Below are 20,846 nucleotides of genomic sequence, written 5' to 3'. Positions count from 1 at the left end.
TTGTCTGCCGCAACAACCTTTCTTGTGTTCTCTCTCTCTCTTTCGAGATGTGTGTTGTAGCGGTCTCGGAGCTGGCGAGTCACTGGTCAAAAAACAAACAGGCGGTCGCGTGCGCATGAATTTTGACCATCTCCCACTACAGGGGACTAGCCCGCTAAAATGTGATGTCATTTAAGCTCTATTGGACCCCTGCTCTCAGCCTCAATCTGCAGTTCCAGGCGACTCAGAGCTGGTGCCCTGGCTGAAGCCTGCCACACACTATCGGCGGATTAACAGCTGCCCCGTCCAACAGGGAGCTCGGGCCATGTCCCGAACACTGAACCCCCCATGCCAAATGAGGAGCCGACGATTTGCGATTTTGGGCAGTTTGTTGACCTCTTCCTACGGCCCGCGAGCTGGAAACGCCCGTCTCACCGCCGCAAATCTCCCTTCACCTCCGGGATGGACTCTCCTCTCGTCACTCGTCTCTTCCGCGAGCTCTTCCGCCGCCCAGCATGTCAATCCCGCAGGCAATGCACCACCGCCGCCGCCGCCGCCGCCGCCGCCGCCGGCTCTCTGCCGACCCTCCGTCACAACACCCAGAATGCCGCCGCCGCAGCACAACCACAACAGCAACGGCGGCATTACGCCGTCAAGACGTCCCAACCTAGAGGCGAGCGGACAAACGAGTCCAAATGGCAGCAGCGCACATCCCTCTTCCCCAGCGACCGCACCGAAGAATTCGATACGTATCCGACCCTGACCTCCGCCGAACTGGCCGCCCGCTCCACCCGCCCGCGCAAGGTCAAGATGCTCACCCGCGACTTCATCGAGGACAGCCTGTACAACCCGGCGTACGGATACTTCTCCAAACAAGCCGTTATCTTCTCCCCCGGCCAGCCCTTCGACTTCCCCGCCTTCAAGGACGAGCCGCAGTTCTACCGCGAGCTGGGCAGGAGGTACACCGAGTTCGAGGACGACCTCGACGAGCGCGAGGGCGTCAACGACGCCCGGCCGCTGTGGCACACCCCCACGGAGCTGTTCCGGCCGTACTACGGCGAGGCCATCGCGCGGTACCTCGTGTCCAACTACCGCCTGACGACGTACCCCTACCACGACCTCATCATCTACGAGATGGGCGCCGGCCGCGGCACGCTGATGCTCAACATCCTCGACTACATCCGCGACCTCGACCCGCAGGTGTACGCCCGCACGCAGTACCGCATCATCGAGATCTCGCCGGCCCTGGCGTCGCTGCAGAAGCACCACCTGCTGTCCACCGCCGACTCGAGGGGCCACGCTTCAAAGGTGGAGATCATCAACAAGTCCATCTTCTCATGGTCGGAGAGAGTCCCCTCGCCGTGCTTCTTCGTAGCCATGGAGGTCTTTGACAACTTCTCCCACGACTGCGTGCGTTACGACCTGGCGACCGAAGAGCCGCTGCAGGGCTCCGTCCTGGTCGACGGCGACAATGACTTTTACGAGTTCTACTCCCCGGACCTGGACCCCGTCCTCGCCCGCTTCCTCCGCGTGCGCGACGCCGCCACGGGCGGCCGGTACCCAACACCGTACCCGGCGAACCGTCTTCTGCGCAACCTAAAGTCCCGCATGCCTCTGATGCCCAACCTCTCGGAGGCGGAGTACGTGCCCACCCGGCTGATGCAGTTCTTCGACGTGCTGGAGAAGTACTTCCCGGCGCATCGTCTTGTGACGAGCGATTTCCACTCCCTCCCGGACGCCATTCCGGGTCTCAACGCGCCTGTTGTCCAGACTCGTTACGAGCGGAAGACGGTGCCCGTCACGACGCCTTTGGTAAGCTTTGAGAACGAGAGCGCTGATGGTAGCTGGGACTATGCTAACCAATCGCAGGTTCACCAGGGCTACTTTGACATCATGTTCCCCACAGACTTCCATGTCATGGAGACCGTGTACCAGGCCATCACGGGTAAGCTCACGAGACTCATGTCGCACGGCGACTTCATGAAGCGCTGGGCGTTCCTCGAAGACACCCAAACGCGCAGCGGGGAGAATCCCCTTCTGAGCTACTACCAGAACGCCAGTGTTCTCGTCACTGTATAAACAACGACCTTGTATAGAGAAAAAGGACATATACCCCGTGGGCCGTGGAAACTCTCTGCGATGGCACATTTAACCTTTTTCATCTTGATGCCGTAAACGTGTGTGAGAGGAACTGCTTTTGATGTCTCTTCAAACTACTCCTGTGTGCCCTTACGGGTTCACAACATAACCTTTCCACCCATATGCCTTATCCGTCTAGTTCCTGAACAAAAGTGAATTGGTTGCCGACATGCGCCCATGGCATGCAGCGGGAATATTTTCATCACGCTCAGATGTTGAGCTTCTCCTTGAGCCACTTCTCAGCGGTGGCAACAGCCTCATCGATGTTCTCCGCATTGGTACCCTGTCCCTGGCGGACGGGCTCCTTACCGCCGGACTTGCCTCCAATAACTCCGCTCACCTGGGTAGCCCATTGCTCAGCAGTCACACCCTGGGATGAAAGGTGCTATTACTTGAATTAGCCCGGTGCTCATAGAAGAAGCATATGGTCAACTTACCGTTCCAACATAGACACCGTGGGCGACCGCGCCCTCGTCCTTGCTACCGCCAAACAGGTAGACAGAGCGCTCCTTGTCCTTGGACTGGAAGTGCTTGACAACTTCACCAATAGCCTTGGCGTTGGCGGAAATGGGGAGCTGACCAACGAACCACTTCGAGTCCTTGTTCTTGTCGAAGTGGCCAACGACGGTGTCCAGGGCAGTCTTGGCCTCGGCCTTCTGACGCTTCTTCTGCTCGTCCGTGACGGCCTTGACGATCTTCTCAAAGCGCTTCTTGATGTCTTCCTTGGTGAGGGTGGAGATGGTCAGCTGGTTCAGGGCGTGCTGCGTGGTCTTGATCTCCTGCTCCTTGCCGGGGCCGAAGGGCAGGGCCTCAAGGGCATCCAGCTTCTTGGAGAACTCAACAGCCTCGCGCTGGACCTGGTGAGCAGCGTCGCCGGTGTAGGCGATGATGCGGCGGATACCCTTGGCAATACCGCTCTCCTCGACGATGACGAGGTCCTTGATGAGACCAGTCGACTCAACGTGGGTTCCACCACAGAACTCGACACTGTACTTGCGCCACTCTGGGTTCTTGGGGTTCGCGAGCATGGTGTCAACGTCGACACCAACGGAGACGACGCGGACAGGGTTGGGGTAGGTCTCGCCGAAGACAGCGCGGACACCCTCGATGCCGCGGGCAAGGTCGAGGTCGACCTCCTTGGCGTAGACTTTGCCGTTTTGCTTGATGTAGGTGTTGGAAAACTCCTCAATCTTCTTGAGCTCGGGGATCGTCACTCCAGTCTTGTGCGAGAAGTCGAAACGCAGCTTCTCGTTGTCGACCAAAGATCCCTTCTGGTTAATGTCATCGCCGAGCACCTCACGCAAAGAGTGGTTCAAAACGTGAGTACCGGTGTGGTTGTTGCGGATAGGAGATCTCCTCAGCTCGTCGTACTCGCAGATAACCTCATCACCGGAGGACAGAGCGCCGTACTCGAGGTAACCGTTGTGGACGATGTACCCTCCAAAGTTTTGAACGTCAAGAACCTTGAACTCGGCAACATCGTCAATGACGATGCGGCCAGTGTCAGCAACCTGGCCACCGGACTCGGCGTAGAAGTTCGTCTTGTCGAGAAGCAGACCCAATGGGGTCTTCTCAGCGAGGTCCTTGGTGGACTTGACGAAACCCTTGCCATCGTAGATGACCTGCACCTTGCTCTTGGCATCGCCCTTGCCGAACTTTGCCTCATCGTCTGTCCTGGCGACGTTGAGCTCCTTCTCGAGCTCAGCAATCTGGTGGACGTTGAGCTTGGCGAACGTCTGAACAGCGCTCTTGACGACCTTGCTAGCCTCGCGGGCCTTCTCCTGGGCCTCCTTTACCTCATCCTCGTCAATCTCGAGCTGACGCTCCTCAGCCATGAGCTTGGTCAGATCAACAGGGAAACCGAAAGTGTCGTACAACCTCCATACGACAGCACCGGAGAGCTTCTTCTCGCCCTTCTTGAGAGCTTCCTTGGCATACTTCTCGAACTGGGCCTCGCCACGGTCCAGAGTACGGGCGAAGGCCTCCTCTTCCTCGTCGAGGATCTCCTTGATGTCCTGCTGCTTCTTGACAATCTCGGGGAACTGCTCACCCATCTGCTCAACGAGCGCAGGGAGAATCTTGGAGAAGAAGGAGCCAATCTCGGCGTTGAAGTACTTGCGGGCATATCTGACACCACGGCGGAGGACTCTGCGGACGACGTATCCACGGCCATCGTTGTTGGGAACAGCACCGTCAGACATGGAGAAGGTGAGGAGACGAATGTGGTCGGCAATGACACGGTAAGCAGTGTCAATGCCGTCAATATCGTCAGCGCCGTACTTGTCGGTGTACGGCCTAGCACCAGTAACCTCCTCTATCCTCTTGAACAGGGGGGTGAAGATGTCGGTGGCGTAGTTGGAGACGGTATTCTGGAGAGCAGAGACGAGACGCTCGAAGCCCATACCAGTGTCAACGTGCTTAGCGGGGAGGGACTTCAAGCTCTTGTCGGCCTGGCGGTCAAACTGGATGAAAACGTTGTTCCAGACCTCCACAACCATAGGGTCGTCCATGTTGACCAAGCTCGCAGCGTTGCGGCCGCCAATCTTGTCGTAGTGAATCTCACTGCAAGGACCGCAAGGGCCCTGGTCGCCCATCTCCCAGAAGTTGTCCTTCATGTTACCGGGCAGGATGTGATCTTCGGGGACACCGACAGACAGCCACAGGTTCTTCGCCTCTAGATCCGGCTCAAGACCCATGGCAGGGTTGCCCTCGAAGTAGGTGACGTACAGACGAGCAGGATCGAGTCCGTAGACCTTGGTGAGAAGCTCCCAGGACATCTCAATTGCCTCCTTCTTGAAGTAGTCGCCAAAAGACCAGTTGCCCAACATCTCGAAGAAAGTGTGGTGGTAGCTGTCCTTGCCGACATCGTCAAGGTCGTTGTGCTTGCCGCCGGCGCGAATGCACTTCTGAGAGTCGGCCGCACGCTTCAGAGTGTACATAGGATCGGCCTTGGAGATCGTTCCGAGGAAAATGGGCTTGAATTGGTTCATGCCCGCATTGGTGAAGAGCAAGGTGGGGTCATTGTGAGGGACGACGGAGGAGGAGGGCACTGCAGCGATAACGGCGGAGGTTAGCTGATTGAACTTGTACAATCACAAGGATGCAACGGAGGAAGAGGCATTGCATGATCAGCGCAGACATGTGCGCGATGCAGCATCATGGTGTTGTTGGTGGGAGTGTGGTGATATCGTACCAATGGTGTGGCCCCTCCTCTCGAAGAAGTCGAAGAAAGTCTTGCGCACGACGGCGCCGGGCCACTGCTGCTCAGCCATGGTTGCAGTAGAGGAAGTCGGGGAAGAAGAAAAGCGCCTCTGCCAGGGGAAAACCCTCGATGCGATTAGTCCAGACGGAGGCGTGACGGTGTTCGTCTGGAATCTGACAGGCGTTCTCTTGCGAAGATTGGCGGTGGTGGAGGGAGTAGTGGGAGAAGGCGAAATATCAGGGTCGCCGGCGCGGCGGGTGTGACTCTTGTTGCGGGACGAGCTTGTTAGTGCTGCAGCTGGTGCTGATGCTGGGCTTGGTGCATTGCCTCGGGCTTGGGGTAGGAGGGGCAGCGACGGCAGCGATAGCGGGACACTGGGCTGCTGCTGGTGCGGGAGCGGGTGGTGGTGCAGGGCGGTAGTTGACGAGGGGGTTGCTTCGGCGCTTTTGTAGAAACTTCTACAAGAAGTCGAATGAGTCAAATGCGGTACAAAAGCGCCAGAGCTCCTGCTCCTCCCCAGGTGTCCCCCATGGCTGCAGCTCCGCGCCAGCGAACGCGCCCCTAGCACGAGCACAGCAGCTTTGGTCATTCCCCCTCAAATACCACAAAAGGCCACCAGCGAATTGCGATCCCGACGCAACCGTCGATTGTCTCCTCTTTTCCTCACTCCAGCTCCTCTCGAGAACGAACAACGACCCTTCAGCTGTAGCCACAAGCGACCGAGCTCCTTTCAGCAGAGAAACGCCTTGTCGGAATCCAGGCCCAGCCGGACGTATATCCGCCTTGAACCTTCGCCGGTGTCGGGTTTCTTATCGCCTCTCTTTGGCCCTGGTCTTCCGCCCGTCGACCTGAACTCACTCGAGCTTACGCTTTGCGACGGGATATTCCCTTTTCCACACCACTCACCTTTCGGGAAAACCAGCTCAGCGGTCAGCGTATTCCTCTTCACACCTCCGCGCGCACCCGATTGCGGCGTCCGTCGTCCCACGCTGCGTTTTTCGTTGTGTCTCTCCGTGCTGCGATCCTAGTGGCCGGCCTCGAGCTCTGCGTTTAATTGAACATTCTCGTCGACTCTGGTTCGTTGTCGTCGTGCCGGGTCGGCAGTTGCGGTTCGAGTTTTGAACGGGGTTAGGAAGTTGGCGAGGCGGGAAGAAAAAGTTCCAGCGAGACCCGGGCTCTAGAAGCAGCCGCCCCTAAAATGCTGTTGCACGGGGCCCAATCGCCCTCCCACGCCCTGGATGCCCACGCCCTGGAGGCGGACCAGCACCAACATCAACAGACGAGGCAGTTGAGGCGCAAGAGGAAGGCCGAGTCTCAGGACAATGAGCGGTTGTCCAAGAGACTCAGTTTGTTGAATTTGGGTAAGCCACAATCCCCTTTTCTTGACTTTGTTTCAAAATGCATTGCTGACTGCCATGCAGAGAAGAATGGCCAAAAGCTCTACGTTCCCGTGGAGAATCCCATCGCCTCCGCATCAAATGCATCCCCAGACGTCGTTCCGTCAGCAACACCGTCAAGCACACCGCACAGTGGTCGTCGCCGCCGTGACCGCAAACCCCCTGCAGATGATGAGGTGATGCAGCTTGACGACTCAAAGTACAAGGTCTACATTTACGATATTGACGACGAGCTGTCTTCGTCTGAGAGCGAACCCGAAGAGGGCAAACTGGTCTTCCTGCCGGATATTGAGAAGCACCTGCGCGCCACTCGCATTCCCCCTCATATCCTCGCCAACGACGAAGGCCAACTCGCTGGCATGCAGATGGTCCTCTACAACGAGCCCACGTCGCTGACCATCCCCCAAGAGCAAGACAGCGTCCGCAAGGCCATCGTCGAGTCTCGTGCCCGCATGCGTGAGAGACAGCGTCTCGAACGTGAGGGCAAAGGCGAGCCGGTGCAGATGCCCCCGCCGTTTATTCCCCTACAACACATTCCTCCCCCGCCCGCCGCCGAATTCGTATCCGCCCCTCAGGCTTCGGCACCTGTAGATTACGACCCCGATGCCATGGACATGGACTAGCAAGCACCTTTTCAGGCAAGTAAACATTTGAGAACCTATGTATATATACACATAACGATATCCACGGCTGTAAGGCGGGGCGAATCGGCACGAATAGCCGGGCCAGCGAGGCGTTTTTATGGCATCATTTTTTGTTCGCTTTGTACGATTTACAATAGTTATAGTCATCATATCGAGACGTTGAGCCTCGCAATCGCACTGGACATCCAGCCTCTGAGTGCGTGAGAAAATACAAAGTAGTCTTTCATCATGATTCTGCTCGCCGTCTTCATCATCTCATCTTGAACCAGCAAATGCTTCTTCTTCTTCCTCTCCCCGACGCTTCGCCATACACGCTTTCCTTCCGAAACACCAAATCACTGCGCCCTGTAAGGATACGACTGGCCAGTGTGGTTTGCCGGCATGGCGCCGGGCGGGGGAGGCGGGCCCGGGGGCGGGGTGATGCCGTACTCCTGCGACGGGTCGACCTTGGAGCCTCCGTCGGGGGGAGCGTACATGGGCGGCCTCGCGGCGTTGGGGTCGTACGTCGGGGGCGGCATGCCCTGCATCCCGTAGTAGCCCTGCTGCTGCTGGTAGTACTCGGGGCGGTAGTTGTTGTACGTCGCCTGCGGCCAGGCGTAGCGGCTGTCGACGCGGGCGAGCTGGGCTCTGCTGAACAGCCAGCGGTGGTAGCCGAGAGGGAGGAGGCCCTTCTTGAGTCGCCTCTTGCCGTGCATGTAGCCGATGATGAGGAACGCGGCGAAGAGCGTTGTGAGGCCTAGGAAGACGGACCACTTGACGATAACGCCTGTCTGCAATGTATGTTAGATAAGTTGACCCGGCGATAAACAGCGTTTCGATAAACTTACCCTGCTGTACCACCATGGAATAGCACGGCCATTCTGGATGACCCAACCGGGAGGCAAGTCGTTGGCGTTAACGACGGTTTGACGAGCGTCCAACATGGCGTGGGCGCTCATGATGTGTGAAGTGTGTTATAAAAAGTAGCGATCGTCGCCCTTATTCCTCCTTTCCAATCCTTCCCTTCGCCAAGCCAGTCAACGATCCCGCTACTTCGCTGTCGTCGAGCGTGGCTTGTAGACGCTTGTTGTTGATGTGATGGGAGTGGGCCGCAGATCAACTACCGCAGATCAACACGCCGGATGGGAACCAACAAAGTCGGATTGGGGAGGGGACGATGTTTGGTTCGTGGGATGTCAAAGTAGTGTTCAAGACTAGCGCCAAGAATTCAGTTGATGCGGGAGGTGATTTATTTGAATCAAGCAGGAAAACTTAAAGGGACGAACGCGAAAGAGAGTCGAGGACCTTATTTGACGGGCGAGGAAGGGAACAGGCAGGGCCTGGAACCGAGCAAACCAGCCACCCATACAAAACAACCCCCGTCTCTTCTTGCTCTCGGACATGGGGTTGGGTGCGGGTGCAGAGGTGGTGCTCGCGCAGGCGGGCGCGCTGCGGTCGGCCAACTTTTTTTTGGGTTTTGCTCCATCGCATGGTTAACTCTCTTCACTTCTCTACTGCGGTACTGAGTGTGCTCCATAGTAAAGGTACACTAATCTAGGCATTCTGTGGAGAAAGGGGTGGTTGGATGTTGATTTTGGTGTTTCCGGGTTGGCTACCTCTCGGAAACCCGTCTTTCATTGGCCTGTCCGACATGAAAGGTGGGGCAGAGATCTTCCCTACGAGCCGCCAACCTGCCGTTCTGGCGAAGCTTGTCGGGGAGCGGGTGCTAGGCGTGACGATGACCGACCGGTACGTGCCTGATCTGCGGCAGCGCTGATGCACCAGAACCGTTTCATCCCTCTCGGGTCCGACGACCTGGCGAGGCTTAGAGGCAGCAACAGAGACCACAAGACGGTCGCTGTCGCCCATCGCCCAGCGGGCCGGCGACAACAGGGCAAACACGATACACTCTGCGCCCGACGTTGCGAAGTTCGAAGCCGTTCAGCCGTGTTTGTCGCTGCCCGCGGCCAGCAGCACAGCCAGTCGACCCCAAATCACGACCAGAAACACCACCGGGAGGCGGATGTATATACTCGACAAGACGGCCTAACGTCCCCACGAACAGGTCCACAACGCTTGGAAACCCACTGGTGCTTGCACCTTTGCACCTCTCTTTTTCCGATGGATCCAGACGAGAGTCATTGGTCGGCAGCTTTGTTGTAGATGCCGTCACATACCGTAGCATTCCCTCCTCGGAGCGAAGACGATGCGGAAACCCTTTCTGCCCCTCGCTGAGTCGCTGATTATGGCCTCACTCGCGATATTCCCCCCCCCCCCCCCCCCCCCCATCGCCCACGCCGAACCGGGCACTGAGTAATAACCACCGGCCGCCAGAACCGGAGACATTAACAGGCCTCCTGTGGTCTTAATAACACACTGACCACCGCTGATGCATACCGAATGGACAGGAAGATCGGATCATCGGCTGCGTCAGCCACGGTGCCATCATCAGCTGGGCATGGTTCAGAGACGCAGAGAGGAGGCGAGAACGAAGGGGACGTGTGTCTGCATGTAATCAGCAACCCAGCGCTGAGGTGGTCTCTTACTGCGTGGAACCCGAGTCCCCGATTCTCATATGGCCCAGGCTGGTGCATACCACCAGCAGCCAGCCGCATGACCCTGATGAGCAAGATAAGGCTTAGACGAGTGTACGGCGAAGCTTGATTGAAGTAAGGCACGTAGCAGATCCGGGAGACCCTGGCATGATCAACCTGCTCGTCCAAGCCTTCTCCTCTTCAAGGCGAGAGGGGGGAGGGGCCGCAGCACCAGTCGACGAGCAGCAGCAGCACCACCATACCTAACCGCTTGCCGAAAAGCACAGGCACAGACACATACACGGGCACAGGCGAAAGGTGGAAAGAATAGAGTTGTTGTGCGCACTTTCCTTTTCATCTCGTTTTCCGCGCCCCTCCACTTCGACGACGTAGGGCTGTTCTGCCGGAGCTAATTAGCAACAGACCCCGTTGCCCGCGTTATGCTTAGAAAAGTCAATCCACCTCGACCGATTCCGCGGTTCCCTGGGTGGTTTGGTCTCGGGCCCTTTGTGCCGTAACTGTAGCATCTGCCCAACCAATCCCATCTTCAAGATGGAACAAATAAAGTCGAGATAGCCACCTCCCTCTACCAACGTAAAATCTTCGGGAAGGGTCTCGAATTGGAGCTAAACGTCGGGCTGCTCCGAGCGTGGGAACGTCACGGAAGGCGTTTGTCGTGGTGTGCAGTCTTGGCGAGCAGACGAGAGCCTGCGTACGGCAAGCTTGTCGCTCAGCCGCCCCTCCACCATCCGGTGTCCTCATCGTAGCCAATGACTTCGAAATCAATATTCATGCTCTTCAGCATCGTTCCCAGAGTGAACTCCTGCAACATGTCAGTTACCCGCGTGTCTCCTCCATTGGATCAGAAGGTCTCACCGTGTCTTCATCCTCGTCTCTATCGTCCTTGTCTCCGTCATTCTCGGCTCCGACGTTGTCTGGTGAGCATCCATCCTCCTTGTCGGCATCCTCATCTCGATCTCTTTTAGGTTCCTCCTCCATCATCCGTTCCAAAAAGCTCTTCTGCTCCTCCCTCCTCGTCTTCCTCCAAGCTTTCATCCCACCCATGCTCTGAACCCTTTCCTTGGAAGCCTCAAACACCTCCTCAGCAGCCTGCCGGCTCGCCGCCCTCCACTTCGCAATCAGCACGACCAGCTCCTCGTCCGTCTCGGACTCGGCACCGGCCCGTCCTCCTCGGATCCGCTCCGCCTGTCTGATGATCTCCTCGCGGCCCGCCACATCCCGCGCAGTCCTAATACCCGTCGGTGTGCCGTCGCCCGTCGTTCTCAAAGGCGAGGGTGAGACTCCGCGCTGAGGCCGCGACAAGCTGAACGGACGACGGGTGGGCGTGCTGAACTGCTTGGCGGGGGTCGTGAGCTGGATCCTGCTCCTTTGTGCCGTGGCACCTGTAGCGCTACCGCCGCACCGGATCGAAGATGAGTTTGTATCGACCGCATCTGTTCGTGGCGACGATGCGGTAGCGTCTCCCGCTGCCACGTCGCGGTCGCGCACTACCGCCGGTGACTTGAATGGCTTCCGTAGCGTGTTGCTTGCATCATCGAGCCGTCGCCTTTTGGCTGCTGGTGTGTACATTGTCAGATAAATGATGCTTGTTCAGAAGAGCCGGAATGTCATTGCGGTTCCACTCCGTCATGGCGCTACCGAGGAGTTGGTTAAAGTGGGAGTCCCTCCCGCTTCCAATATTAGATTGTTGTTAGCGGGTAGTTTGAACGGAAGCCCATACCTGCCGCCAGACATTCATTCGCTTATGAGCAACATCAGCCTCTCGCTTCAAAAGACTCCTCTGCAGGGTTTTGTGTCCAATTCTTTCCCGAGTCCAGCGGGACGTGCATCACTGCGTTAACAAGGGCGTGGCCAATCGGTAGCCACCCACCTAGTGGCTTCTCATGATCTTGGCCCGGCAGGTCATAGCTCACGTCATTAAGGAACACATAGAATAGTTCAGATCAACACTCATTAAAACTGGCCAACCAACCACTGACTAGATAATCTACAATAAAACACCAAACACCCCTGGATCCTCCTCTCTTCCTGCCTTTGATCATCTCACATATGTCCCATGTGCACATCAAATCCCATGAGCCGTTTCGAGGATGAGAACCTTCCTCCCAAACAAAAACAAAAGATTAAAAATCAAAATAAAACAATACTTGTCCGTGTCCCTTTTTGCGCCTGTACAATGCAGCTTGGTAATCCACCAGACATAGAAGAGAACGTGGACTAAAAAAACTTTACGTGACGCTAATGCCGTGAAATGAAAGGAAAGAGGTATCATAGAACCAAATGCACTCCATATTTGGTCTGAAGGAGGCCAGAATGCAGGTAAGATGGTACAGAAATGCGGCAAGACGAAGGGATATCAAAGCTTTAAGAGTCAACCCTGACCCTCTTGGGCTCGTTGCCGACGTCGGGCCCATCGTGGGGCCCGGTTGCGCTGATTTCGGGACTCTTGCGCTTGGTGCTGGTGGCGTTGTCGTCCCTCAGAAAACTGGGACCTGAGCCAACCACAGGAGTCGCGAAATTCAATGGGCTAGGCAGAGTGTTGCTGTCACTGCCACCACGCGAGTACCACTCGGGGTAGAAGCTGCTCGGGCTTGGGAGGAATTCATTGTTCAGGAATCGGGAGGGGAGAGCAGAGACGGGCGTGTCGATGTTCATGTTGCTGTTCATGTTGTTGTTGTTTTGCTGCGGCGGCGGCCGAGCAAACGGGTTGGGAGGGCCCGTGGCACCGGCTGACAGGAGCGTCTGGGCGGACGGGGATGGCGGTGGCAGCACCATACCGGAAGAGTGCGAATCGGATGCATGGCGCCGAGTCGTCTGGGATGTAGCATCTGTCGAGTTGCGAGGAGAGTTTGACTCGGCAGTTGCGCTACCGCCATCCGAAGGTTCGTCGGGAATCTCCACCCTCAAACGGGGACGCGCACCACCTCCAATCTTCATGCTATTGGTGCGAGAAGGTGGAGTAAACGTTGTCTCTGGGATAGACGACACGGAAATGTTGCGAGTCTTGTTTAGCGACGTAGAGGTGGCGCGCTGAGGCAAAGGTGGAGACGAGGTAGATCCATTGGTCCTAGAGACAGCGCCGACATCAACAGATTGGGAGCGGCTGCCTTCAATCTTGATGTTCGCCTGGTCTGGCAGCTGAGGACCTTTCCCGTTGCTTTGATCGGAGGCAAATGAAGCCAGGTGCTGGGAAAGAATAGAGCGGTTTTCGTCAATGGGCGTGAAGATGCTGTGTTGCTTGCGCTGCGGCAGCTTCTTAATAGCACTGTCGGTGTTCAATAATGGCGGCTGAGGTCTATCTTGAGCTTCAGATCGCGGCTCCATTGGGGCCGGCATCGCGGTCTCCTGCGGTTGCGGCGGCGGCGGCGGTAGTTGCTGCTGCTGAGGCTGGGGCTGAGGCTGGTGCTGAGGTTGAGGTGACGGGTGCGGCGGCTGCTGTTGAGGCTCAAGCTGCTGAGGCTGTGGCGGCGGGGGTGAGATGTGCGGCGGCTGAGGAGGCAACTGCTGAGTGGGAGGCTGCGGCGGAGATGGCGAGATCCGAGAAACCTGAGGTCCTGGGCCTTGTGGCGGTCCCTGCGGTTGCGGGTAGTTGGGCGGCATGGAGCGACGCTGCTCTTCGATGTACTGCTGCATGTGCGGGGGATGAGGGTTCGGCGGGTACTGAGGATACTGAGGGCCGTGTTGGGGAATTCCGTGAGGCATGTTAGGCGGCATGTTGGGCTGGTTTTGCGGGTTGTAGATGGCCGGGTTGGGCATGTAGGCGAAACCGTTGACAGGAGGTTGCTGAGATCCAGGAGGGCCGACGGGCTGAGGGCCCATGTTCGGACCCATGCGGCGGATGTCTTGCCTGGAAGCGGGACGCGATCCCATTCCCGGTTGCGGCGTATGCCCGCGTTGCACGGGATGCCCGGGGTGTTGAGGGAAGGGCATACCATTAGGAATAGGCGGCGAGGCTGACGGGGTGTGGTGTCGCATATGGGGGAACGGCGCTTGTCCTTGAAACTGAGGGGGGATCATCTGGGGCTCCATTGACTCTCCGTGGGGAGGCGTGCCATCGCCCTCCTCATCTTCGTCTTCGTCGTTGCCGCCGTTGAAGTCAGAGGGGCCCTTGTGCTCGTTCGGGCCGCCGTGCTGCGCGAGGGTTAGCCTCTAGTGATCGCGACGTGCTCTTTCGTCTGCGACTTACGTATGTGTATCTGGTGATCATCTCTCGCATGTCTGTGGAGGAATACTCGTACAGCTTCTTGTTGCTGCCGAAGATGAAGACAGCGACGTCTACTGAGCAGAGGACGGAAAGCTCGTGCGCCTTCTTGAACAAACCGCCCTTGCGCTTGAGAAAGGTGCTGTATGCGACGCGACAAGTCAGCCAAAAGCCGCGATAGATCACGACGAGCGCGGGGTGGCAAGCTTACACAGAGCGGTTTCTGTCATCCTTGATGGCTTTGATCTCGATCTTTCTGCGACCCATCTTGACCCGGACGCTCTACGGAGCTACTGACGCGGGTGGATGGTGTATGGGAGGAAGGGTTTGGGGGTGGTACCGGGCCGAGGTCGAGGTCGAGGTCGAGGTCGAGGTCGAGGGAAACGACGTCGAACTGATTGGCAAGAGAGCGGCGGCGGCGGCGGCAGCGAGGTCTCAGGCGGTGCGTCGACTGATCCTGTCGAGGTGACTCGCGAGACAAGTTGAGGCTCGAGGAGGCGAGCGTGATGGTTTTCGGAGCAACAAGCTTGGCTGGTCAACTGGAGCGGAAAGCAAAAGTTTGGCCGGGGAGGGCTGATTGCTTTTATCTAAATGGCCTGTCTCGTGGGCTGTAATCCCCAACTGGTGATCCGTCAGTCGAACTGGTTCGCTTGGTGGGCAGGGACAAGGCAGCGCAGCGCATCCCGGGGTCTTGGGGATCTGAAGCGATGCAGGCGTTGGGGTTTGGAGCAGGGGAGAGCAGCTCAAGATGCGTCAAGAGAACGTACATTGATCCCATTACAAGTGCAGATGCGACAGGTCTGGGATGGACAGGCGTTGTGGTGCAGGTCGATGGGGCTGAATCTGGCGTGGATGATTCTAATAATAGACGCGATCGTGTTCACCTTTTTTTCCTGGGAGCGCGGGAAGACAGACAGGAAGGAGGGAAGGGGAGGGAAAGAAAAAAAGAGAGAGGGTGGTGGCAGCAGCAGCAGCAGTAGTTAGGTAAAGGGTACGGTACAGTTGCAGCGGAAGGGGGTATCAGCCAGTCAGAAGAGTAGAAACACAGAAGCAGCTTGATGACTTTTGGGAAGGGGAATGGAAAGACAAGGGGATGTGTGGTGGATGATGGGATGGGATGGGTTTGACGGAGTGGGAAGCGTGGGAGCAGAGCGAACTGGGAAAGGACGTGGAAAAAAAGAATGGGCGGGGGGTGTGCTCCAGTACCAGTACCCGGCACCGTTCCTTGCCTACGCAGTACCTTACTCTGTCAATTGTGTGTGTGTGTGTGTTTGTGTGTGCGCGCGCGCGGTGTCGATTGGTGGTGTGGTGTGGTGTGGTGTGGTGTAGGTAGTCTTGAAGGCGGGCAGCAGAGAGAGTGAGAGTGAGAGTGAGAGTAAGGCAAGGAAGGTACCTCGCAGGCGGGAAGAACTGAGGTGAGGTGAGAGAGGTACCAAGTGTGCGGGCATATGGCGGGCCAGCGGCCCTCTTCTTGTCTCCAGGCCCTGCAGCCTCCACTTTGCAGCCGTCGGTCAGCTCCTGTGCTCCCAAACTCGACGAGTGTCTCCCCCGCCCCTTGTGCCCGCCGTCATGCTTGAAGCCAGCCGGCCGCCGCCCTCCACCTGAACCTCGCACCTCACCTTCGTCCTCACCACCACCGACAGGGCAAGGTCGCGAGGCTCTTGGTGCGTGCGTTCTATGACTGGGGGTCCTGGTGGCCGTTGCGGACGCTCGTGAAACGACAACTTCAGGAGGCAGGGAATGAGATGGGAGCTGAGACTGGCCGCCCGCACTGTCTAGGCCTGCGACGGAACGCATGTGTCGTACCGTGTGCAGATGCAATCTCCACCGATGTCCTGCGCACTGTATTAGGGTCTGGTGGGTCTTCAGGTACTAGCCCCGGCCGGGAAAGGTACCGGCCACCATCGCGACGGCGTCAGAGCTAGTGAGACACTGCAGAAAAGATACCTGTGGCAGGTGTCGTCGAGACATCTGACGTCTAGCCGACGTGAGGTGCGTGCGACGTGACGATGCCGCCTGGCAATTAATTGCGGATACCTCTCTATGCTCTCTACAGAGAGAGCACTATGCTAACCTCCCACCTCTCCTCCAAAGAAGCAGGAGCTTGCGCCGGTGGTGGCAGCAGCTCCACGGGCGGGCAGAATTAATCGCAATGCCGGCGTCGACTCGCTCGAGTCGACTCGAACTCGACTCTGGCTCCACGGAAATCGATAACGACAATCCCAATCCGCCCGAGACACCGGAGCCATTGCCGGACGCCTCCCCCCTTGAACCTTACCTGGAGTTGTGTAAGTAGGTACACGGCAGTACGTGGTCCAGCCAGCAACTCAACTCACCACCACCAACCCAATTCCCGTCATCGGTGACGGAATCTGCTTTCACAACAGTACTATGTACAGCCCAGGCAAACCTACCTGCGCACAAACGCATAACCTCCCTAAGGCTGGGCAGGCCCCACGGCCAGGAGGGAGGGAGGGAGGGAGGCTGTCATCCACCACCAAACAACGTGCCCGGGCCGCAGATTGAGCCTCTCTTCCGCCGCCGGCGCAGGAACGAGAAACTTGCGTCCAGGCACAGTTACACGCATACAGACTGACTTACACCAATGCCACACCAGAGCCGCTGCCAGAGCCACGGCCACGGCAGCACAGGGCACCCGATACCGCCGCTCCGCCGCCATCTGCCATCCTTTGTCAAGTCAGGTACCTTACCTAGGTATCTCAGACCTACCTTATCATGTTGTATTCGAAACCACCTCACCTCACCTGTTATCGATATCTCTACCCTCAACGGCTTTCCCGTCTCGTCGGACAATTGAGTTCGACCCTCTCCCTTGGCGCGGGCGGACTGTGGTCAGAGGAGGGGGGAAAACACTCAGACACAAACACTTGTGTAAACCCTCCAATGCCCCTTTGTTTTCCTCCCCCTTCCCTCATGTCTTCCCCTGGCCGACGACAATGCGAGGTCATCACCAAACAACGCAAATTTCTGGTTCCATAACCAGCTTGCCTAGACCTCCCATCCCCGGACGGGCCCCTCATCCTCCCGTGCGAGGGGCCAGGTCCCTTCGACCCCCTCCCCCCTCCTTCGGCGAGCCAGAAGTGCGCATGTCACCTTGATTCCAAAAGGGAACCAACCATGACAGCATGCATTGGACCGGCCTTCCCGCCGAACGTAAGTTTGAGTCCCAAATTGGCCGGGCCATTGACAACGTCCGCCCGCTCCCATGGTTCTGACCCGTAGATCTCGCTTCACATCCATCAAGAAACCCTCGTCTACATCCCGCGCCTGGTTTGACGAACCCAGTCGCCCATCATCTTGAATTAGATACACTGCTCCACCCACGACGATACCCTGCGTCCATTATTGCCCTGTCAACCCTGAACCACATGCACCCATTCGCACCTCGAGCCGCTGTCTCTTGTTTTGAGAGACGGCATCTCTCCCCACCTTGGTTGGGCATCTCGCCTCCGTCTTACCATTCTGGCTCCTCCCGTCAAAACATCGAAAACGTTCAAAACAACAGCCAAGAAGAAGAAGCTAAAAACAAATAAAGCCAAGAGATAGAGATCTTGCCAGAAACGCCAATCCTCGCTCAGATCCCTATGAAGATAGCATCATTTTTGCGGTGCTGCTGCTCCTCGATCATACAAGCCTGTGACCGTTGCTGTAAGACTAGACGTCGAAAAAGACGACCCAAGAACGCGGCCCAGGGAAAGAAGGGTAACCACCACTCGGATGTCCATCCTCACATGCAACAAACTATCTTCGTCTCTTTTTTTTTTGCTACCATCAGGCTATTCAACGCAACCCCGGTCAGTCTAACTTTACCAACACGGAGCAACTTGCCATCTCTTCTCAACAATTCGTCCGAGGAGAACGGCGTCGCAATCTCGACCCCGTCACCAAAACGCCATCCCACCTTTTTTTCTGTTCATTCGAAATAACCATATGATTAAGTTAAGCGCCGGCGTGCCGTCAGTGACATGACGCTAAACCAACTTGTCCGGGGGGGTTTCCACAACGGAGCGAGAAAGCCTCCATAGACTTGGTTGCTTCACCATTGGAGCCAAGCTTACGTTGGTAGATTTCCCCTTCCATCGAGATTAGTCGGTCCGTTGGCGTTCGACCAAAGCTCCATCAGAGCTAACGCAATCGTGCATCTCGCAAGATGAGGGGGAAGAGAATTGGAGAACCGAGAAAAAAAAGGTTCCTCCACCTCATCCTCATCCTCCTCCACCGCCAGGACAGCCTTCTCTCTCTGTGTGTCTGTCTCTCCTTGTGACGGTGTGAGGTCGACCATGCATGTTTCGACGGTGGAAAAGGCCAAGACAGGAACGTTCCTGGGCGCACCTCGCAAGCCGATTGGCAGCCGCCGAAGCAGAAAGTCCTGCACATGTTCCTTCCATATGCCTGTCTTGCTGCCCTTCTCCTCCCCCCTCCCCCCTCCCCTACACTACACCTCGGTGTCAAGGTCACATCCCAGTCCCAAGGGCCAGTTTCTAAAAATATCCTATTTTTAGCATTAGCGTGAGAACGCTCCGCAGCCACGCGACTTTGACGGTGTGGTCGTTGCTTCGTCCCGGGCCAATTAGCCCGCACCCTTGCCGTACTGTACCACCTTTTTTGTGGGTAAATTGTGTCGCCCGTCGCTGAACCGACCGAACTGACTGGACATTTCCTCGCCTTGCCCTGGCTTGCTTGCCTTGAACCTGTATCACCGCCGCCAACACCACCACCACCACACACACACACACACATTTCCAAGGCCATGCACGTCGTCCTCGTCTGACTCCTGTTGGCCTTTCCCTCCGTTCCATATTTCTCCTAAGGCTGTAAGGCAATGCTGGCTTACATGGCACCTCGTCATCATCAGCAAGTCATCGGTGATTTCAGCAACCAGCGCATACGCAGCACATAGGTTTGGGCCGCTAAAACCATCGTTGTTTGTGCCCTTTTCTTCCTCGTCATTGTTACATCGGCACACACGCATCCTTCCATGCTCCCCCGTGCCCCCTCACACGCCCCGTTCAGGTCTGTTTTGCCCGATTCGCCAATCTACTCAATGTGATGCAAAGTCAGTCGTTAGGAAGAACCCCCCACCCGACCTGTCTACCCGTCGTCTGTCGTCAAGACCCATGTTTTGCTGTGCTGCATCTCGTTCCCCCGGTCAGCCAGCCATCGAACAATGTACACTCTTGGCCAATACCAGCCTTCTGAGCCTCCTGATATCCCCCTTCCCGCCTCGCACTTTCACTGTGAAGTGACATAGTGTATTAAAGTGTACTTTTTGGAAACTCTGCTAGCATGTAGGCTACCCTTATAACCACCCCCCTTCCCTTCTCCTTTCACTTCTCTTAGCTTTAATAGTTAAAGAGGATTATAGTAATCGCTATAATTACTTTATTTTTATATTTTTTAAATTTATCTAGCTTATTAAGCTTATTCTAAACCTCTTATATTTTCTTATTATTTCTAAATATTTTATAGAATTACTACTAATTAGTTTAGTACTTTTTAATATTAAGTATCTTTTTATTAGATTAAAAGAGAAAAAATATAATAATTTAGTAAATAAGTATTTAGTAATAATATTTATCCTTAGATTTATCTAGAGATCTAATATTAAAGCTTATATTATTAGTAAAAAGCTAAAGGTTTTATTTATATATTCTTATTAGAGCGATAAAGTTAACTTTCTATTTTATTTTTTGGTTTATTAATTTAATAATAAATATTCTAATAAGTTTAATTATAATAAGTTAATTTTGTTAGAGATAATTAATAAATAGAAAAAAAATAAACTTATATTCTTCTTCTTATATAATCTTATATAGTAAGTGTTAACATATAACATCTTATATAATAATAATAATACTTATAATAATACTTACTTACTTAAATATTACATATAAAATAAACTAATAGACTTTAAGGTATAAAACCTTATATAAAAATGCTTTACTTATTATAACCTATAACTACAATATTGACTATGTAATACGTATAGTTACGTAAGCACCTTATGTAATTAGCAGTTTAGCAGGTTACGTTTCAGGTTATCTTTCCCCTCCTTTTTCCCTACCTTAGGAAATAACCTGCCAACAACATCAACAAGAGTCATCACAATACATCACTTCCTTTATTATTCTCTATACGATTAAATGCCTATAAATGCTCAGGATTATCACATTTTATCATAACATAAGCCCATCTATAACCCTATATTATATAGGCGCATATACTACGCCCCTGAATACGCTTATACCTGTGTTAACAGTAAGTTATCTATAAGTAGAGATTATCTAAAAAATACAATATAAATATATCCCCTTATAATGTTAAATCTATTAATATAGGTATTTTTAAGCATTTAGTATAGCTATTATATAAAGTAAATATACTATAATTATCTATAAAAAAGGCGCTATTTTTAAGTATAAGACCTACTTTTATAGCCCTTAGTCTGCTATAGTTATTGCTATTTATATAATAGAAGCATTAATATTTTCCTTTTTAAGTTAAATATAATATACTAAAAACATAGACCTACTTTTAAATATATAAAAATAATAATTTAATTAATAATATTACGTTATAGCCTATATAAACCTTATTTTTTTGCTTTATTATAGCTATATATTTAAAAATAATATTTAAAACTATTATATTTAATTAAAAATAGATATATTCTTAAAAAGTATAAAAATATAATATATTTTCTATATTATATTTTTTCTAATCTCTATC

At 54.6% G+C, this 20,846-nt stretch overlaps 6 protein-coding genes across 6 annotated transcripts; 2 read left to right on the top strand and 4 right to left on the bottom strand.

The window, feature by feature from the left end:
- Positions 1-327: 327 nt before the first annotated feature.
- On the top strand, positions 328-2,058 carry CGGC5_v012260 (Protein arginine methyltransferase NDUFAF7-like protein; the record flags this gene model as incomplete). The annotated part of the gene is made up of 2 exons (XM_032029867.1): positions 328-1,791; positions 1,849-2,058. 2 exons carry the CDS (start codon positions 328-330, stop codon positions 2,056-2,058), a joined length of 1,674 nt encoding a protein of 557 aa, XP_031890633.1.
- Positions 2,059-2,326: 268 nt separating this feature from the next.
- Positions 2,327-5,390, bottom strand: ala1 (Alanine--tRNA ligase; the record flags this gene model as incomplete). Its single annotated transcript, XM_032029868.1, has 3 exons — positions 2,327-2,503; positions 2,556-5,167; positions 5,312-5,390. The coding sequence occupies 3 exons, from the start codon at positions 5,388-5,390 to the stop codon at positions 2,327-2,329; spliced, it is 2,868 nt and encodes a 955-aa protein (XP_031890634.1).
- A 1,128-nt stretch (positions 5,391-6,518) lies between these two features.
- CGGC5_v012258 (uncharacterized protein) lies at positions 6,519-7,340 on the top strand (the record flags this gene model as incomplete). The annotated part of the gene is made up of 2 exons (XM_032029869.1): positions 6,519-6,681; positions 6,742-7,340. The coding sequence occupies 2 exons, from the start codon at positions 6,519-6,521 to the stop codon at positions 7,338-7,340; spliced, it is 762 nt and encodes a 253-aa protein (XP_031890635.1).
- A 356-nt stretch (positions 7,341-7,696) lies between these two features.
- CGGC5_v012257 (uncharacterized protein) lies at positions 7,697-8,299 on the bottom strand (the record flags this gene model as incomplete). The annotated part of the gene is made up of 2 exons (XM_032029871.1): positions 7,697-8,131; positions 8,189-8,299. The coding sequence occupies 2 exons, from the start codon at positions 8,297-8,299 to the stop codon at positions 7,697-7,699; spliced, it is 546 nt and encodes a 181-aa protein (XP_031890459.1).
- Positions 8,300-10,604: 2,305 nt separating this feature from the next.
- sfr1 (Swi5-dependent recombination DNA repair protein 1) lies at positions 10,605-11,464 on the bottom strand (the record flags this gene model as incomplete). Its single annotated transcript, XM_032029873.1, has 2 exons — positions 10,605-10,697; positions 10,751-11,464. 2 exons carry the CDS (start codon positions 11,462-11,464, stop codon positions 10,605-10,607), a joined length of 807 nt encoding a protein of 268 aa, XP_031890461.1.
- A 795-nt stretch (positions 11,465-12,259) lies between these two features.
- RLM1 (Transcription factor RLM1) lies at positions 12,260-14,363 on the bottom strand (the record flags this gene model as incomplete). The annotated part of the gene is made up of 3 exons (XM_066152666.1): positions 12,260-14,026; positions 14,082-14,238; positions 14,308-14,363. 3 exons carry the CDS (start codon positions 14,361-14,363, stop codon positions 12,260-12,262), a joined length of 1,980 nt encoding a protein of 659 aa, XP_066007879.1.
- Between the last annotated feature and the right edge of the window lie 6,483 nt (positions 14,364-20,846).

This window comes from Colletotrichum fructicola, assembly GCF_000319635.2.
Source record: "Colletotrichum fructicola Nara gc5 chromosome Unknown KSG_Nara_v1_contig07, whole genome shotgun sequence".
Classification (NCBI taxonomy): domain Eukaryota; kingdom Fungi; phylum Ascomycota; class Sordariomycetes; order Glomerellales; family Glomerellaceae; genus Colletotrichum; species Colletotrichum fructicola.
This window is presented reverse-complemented; position numbering and strand designations above follow the sequence as displayed.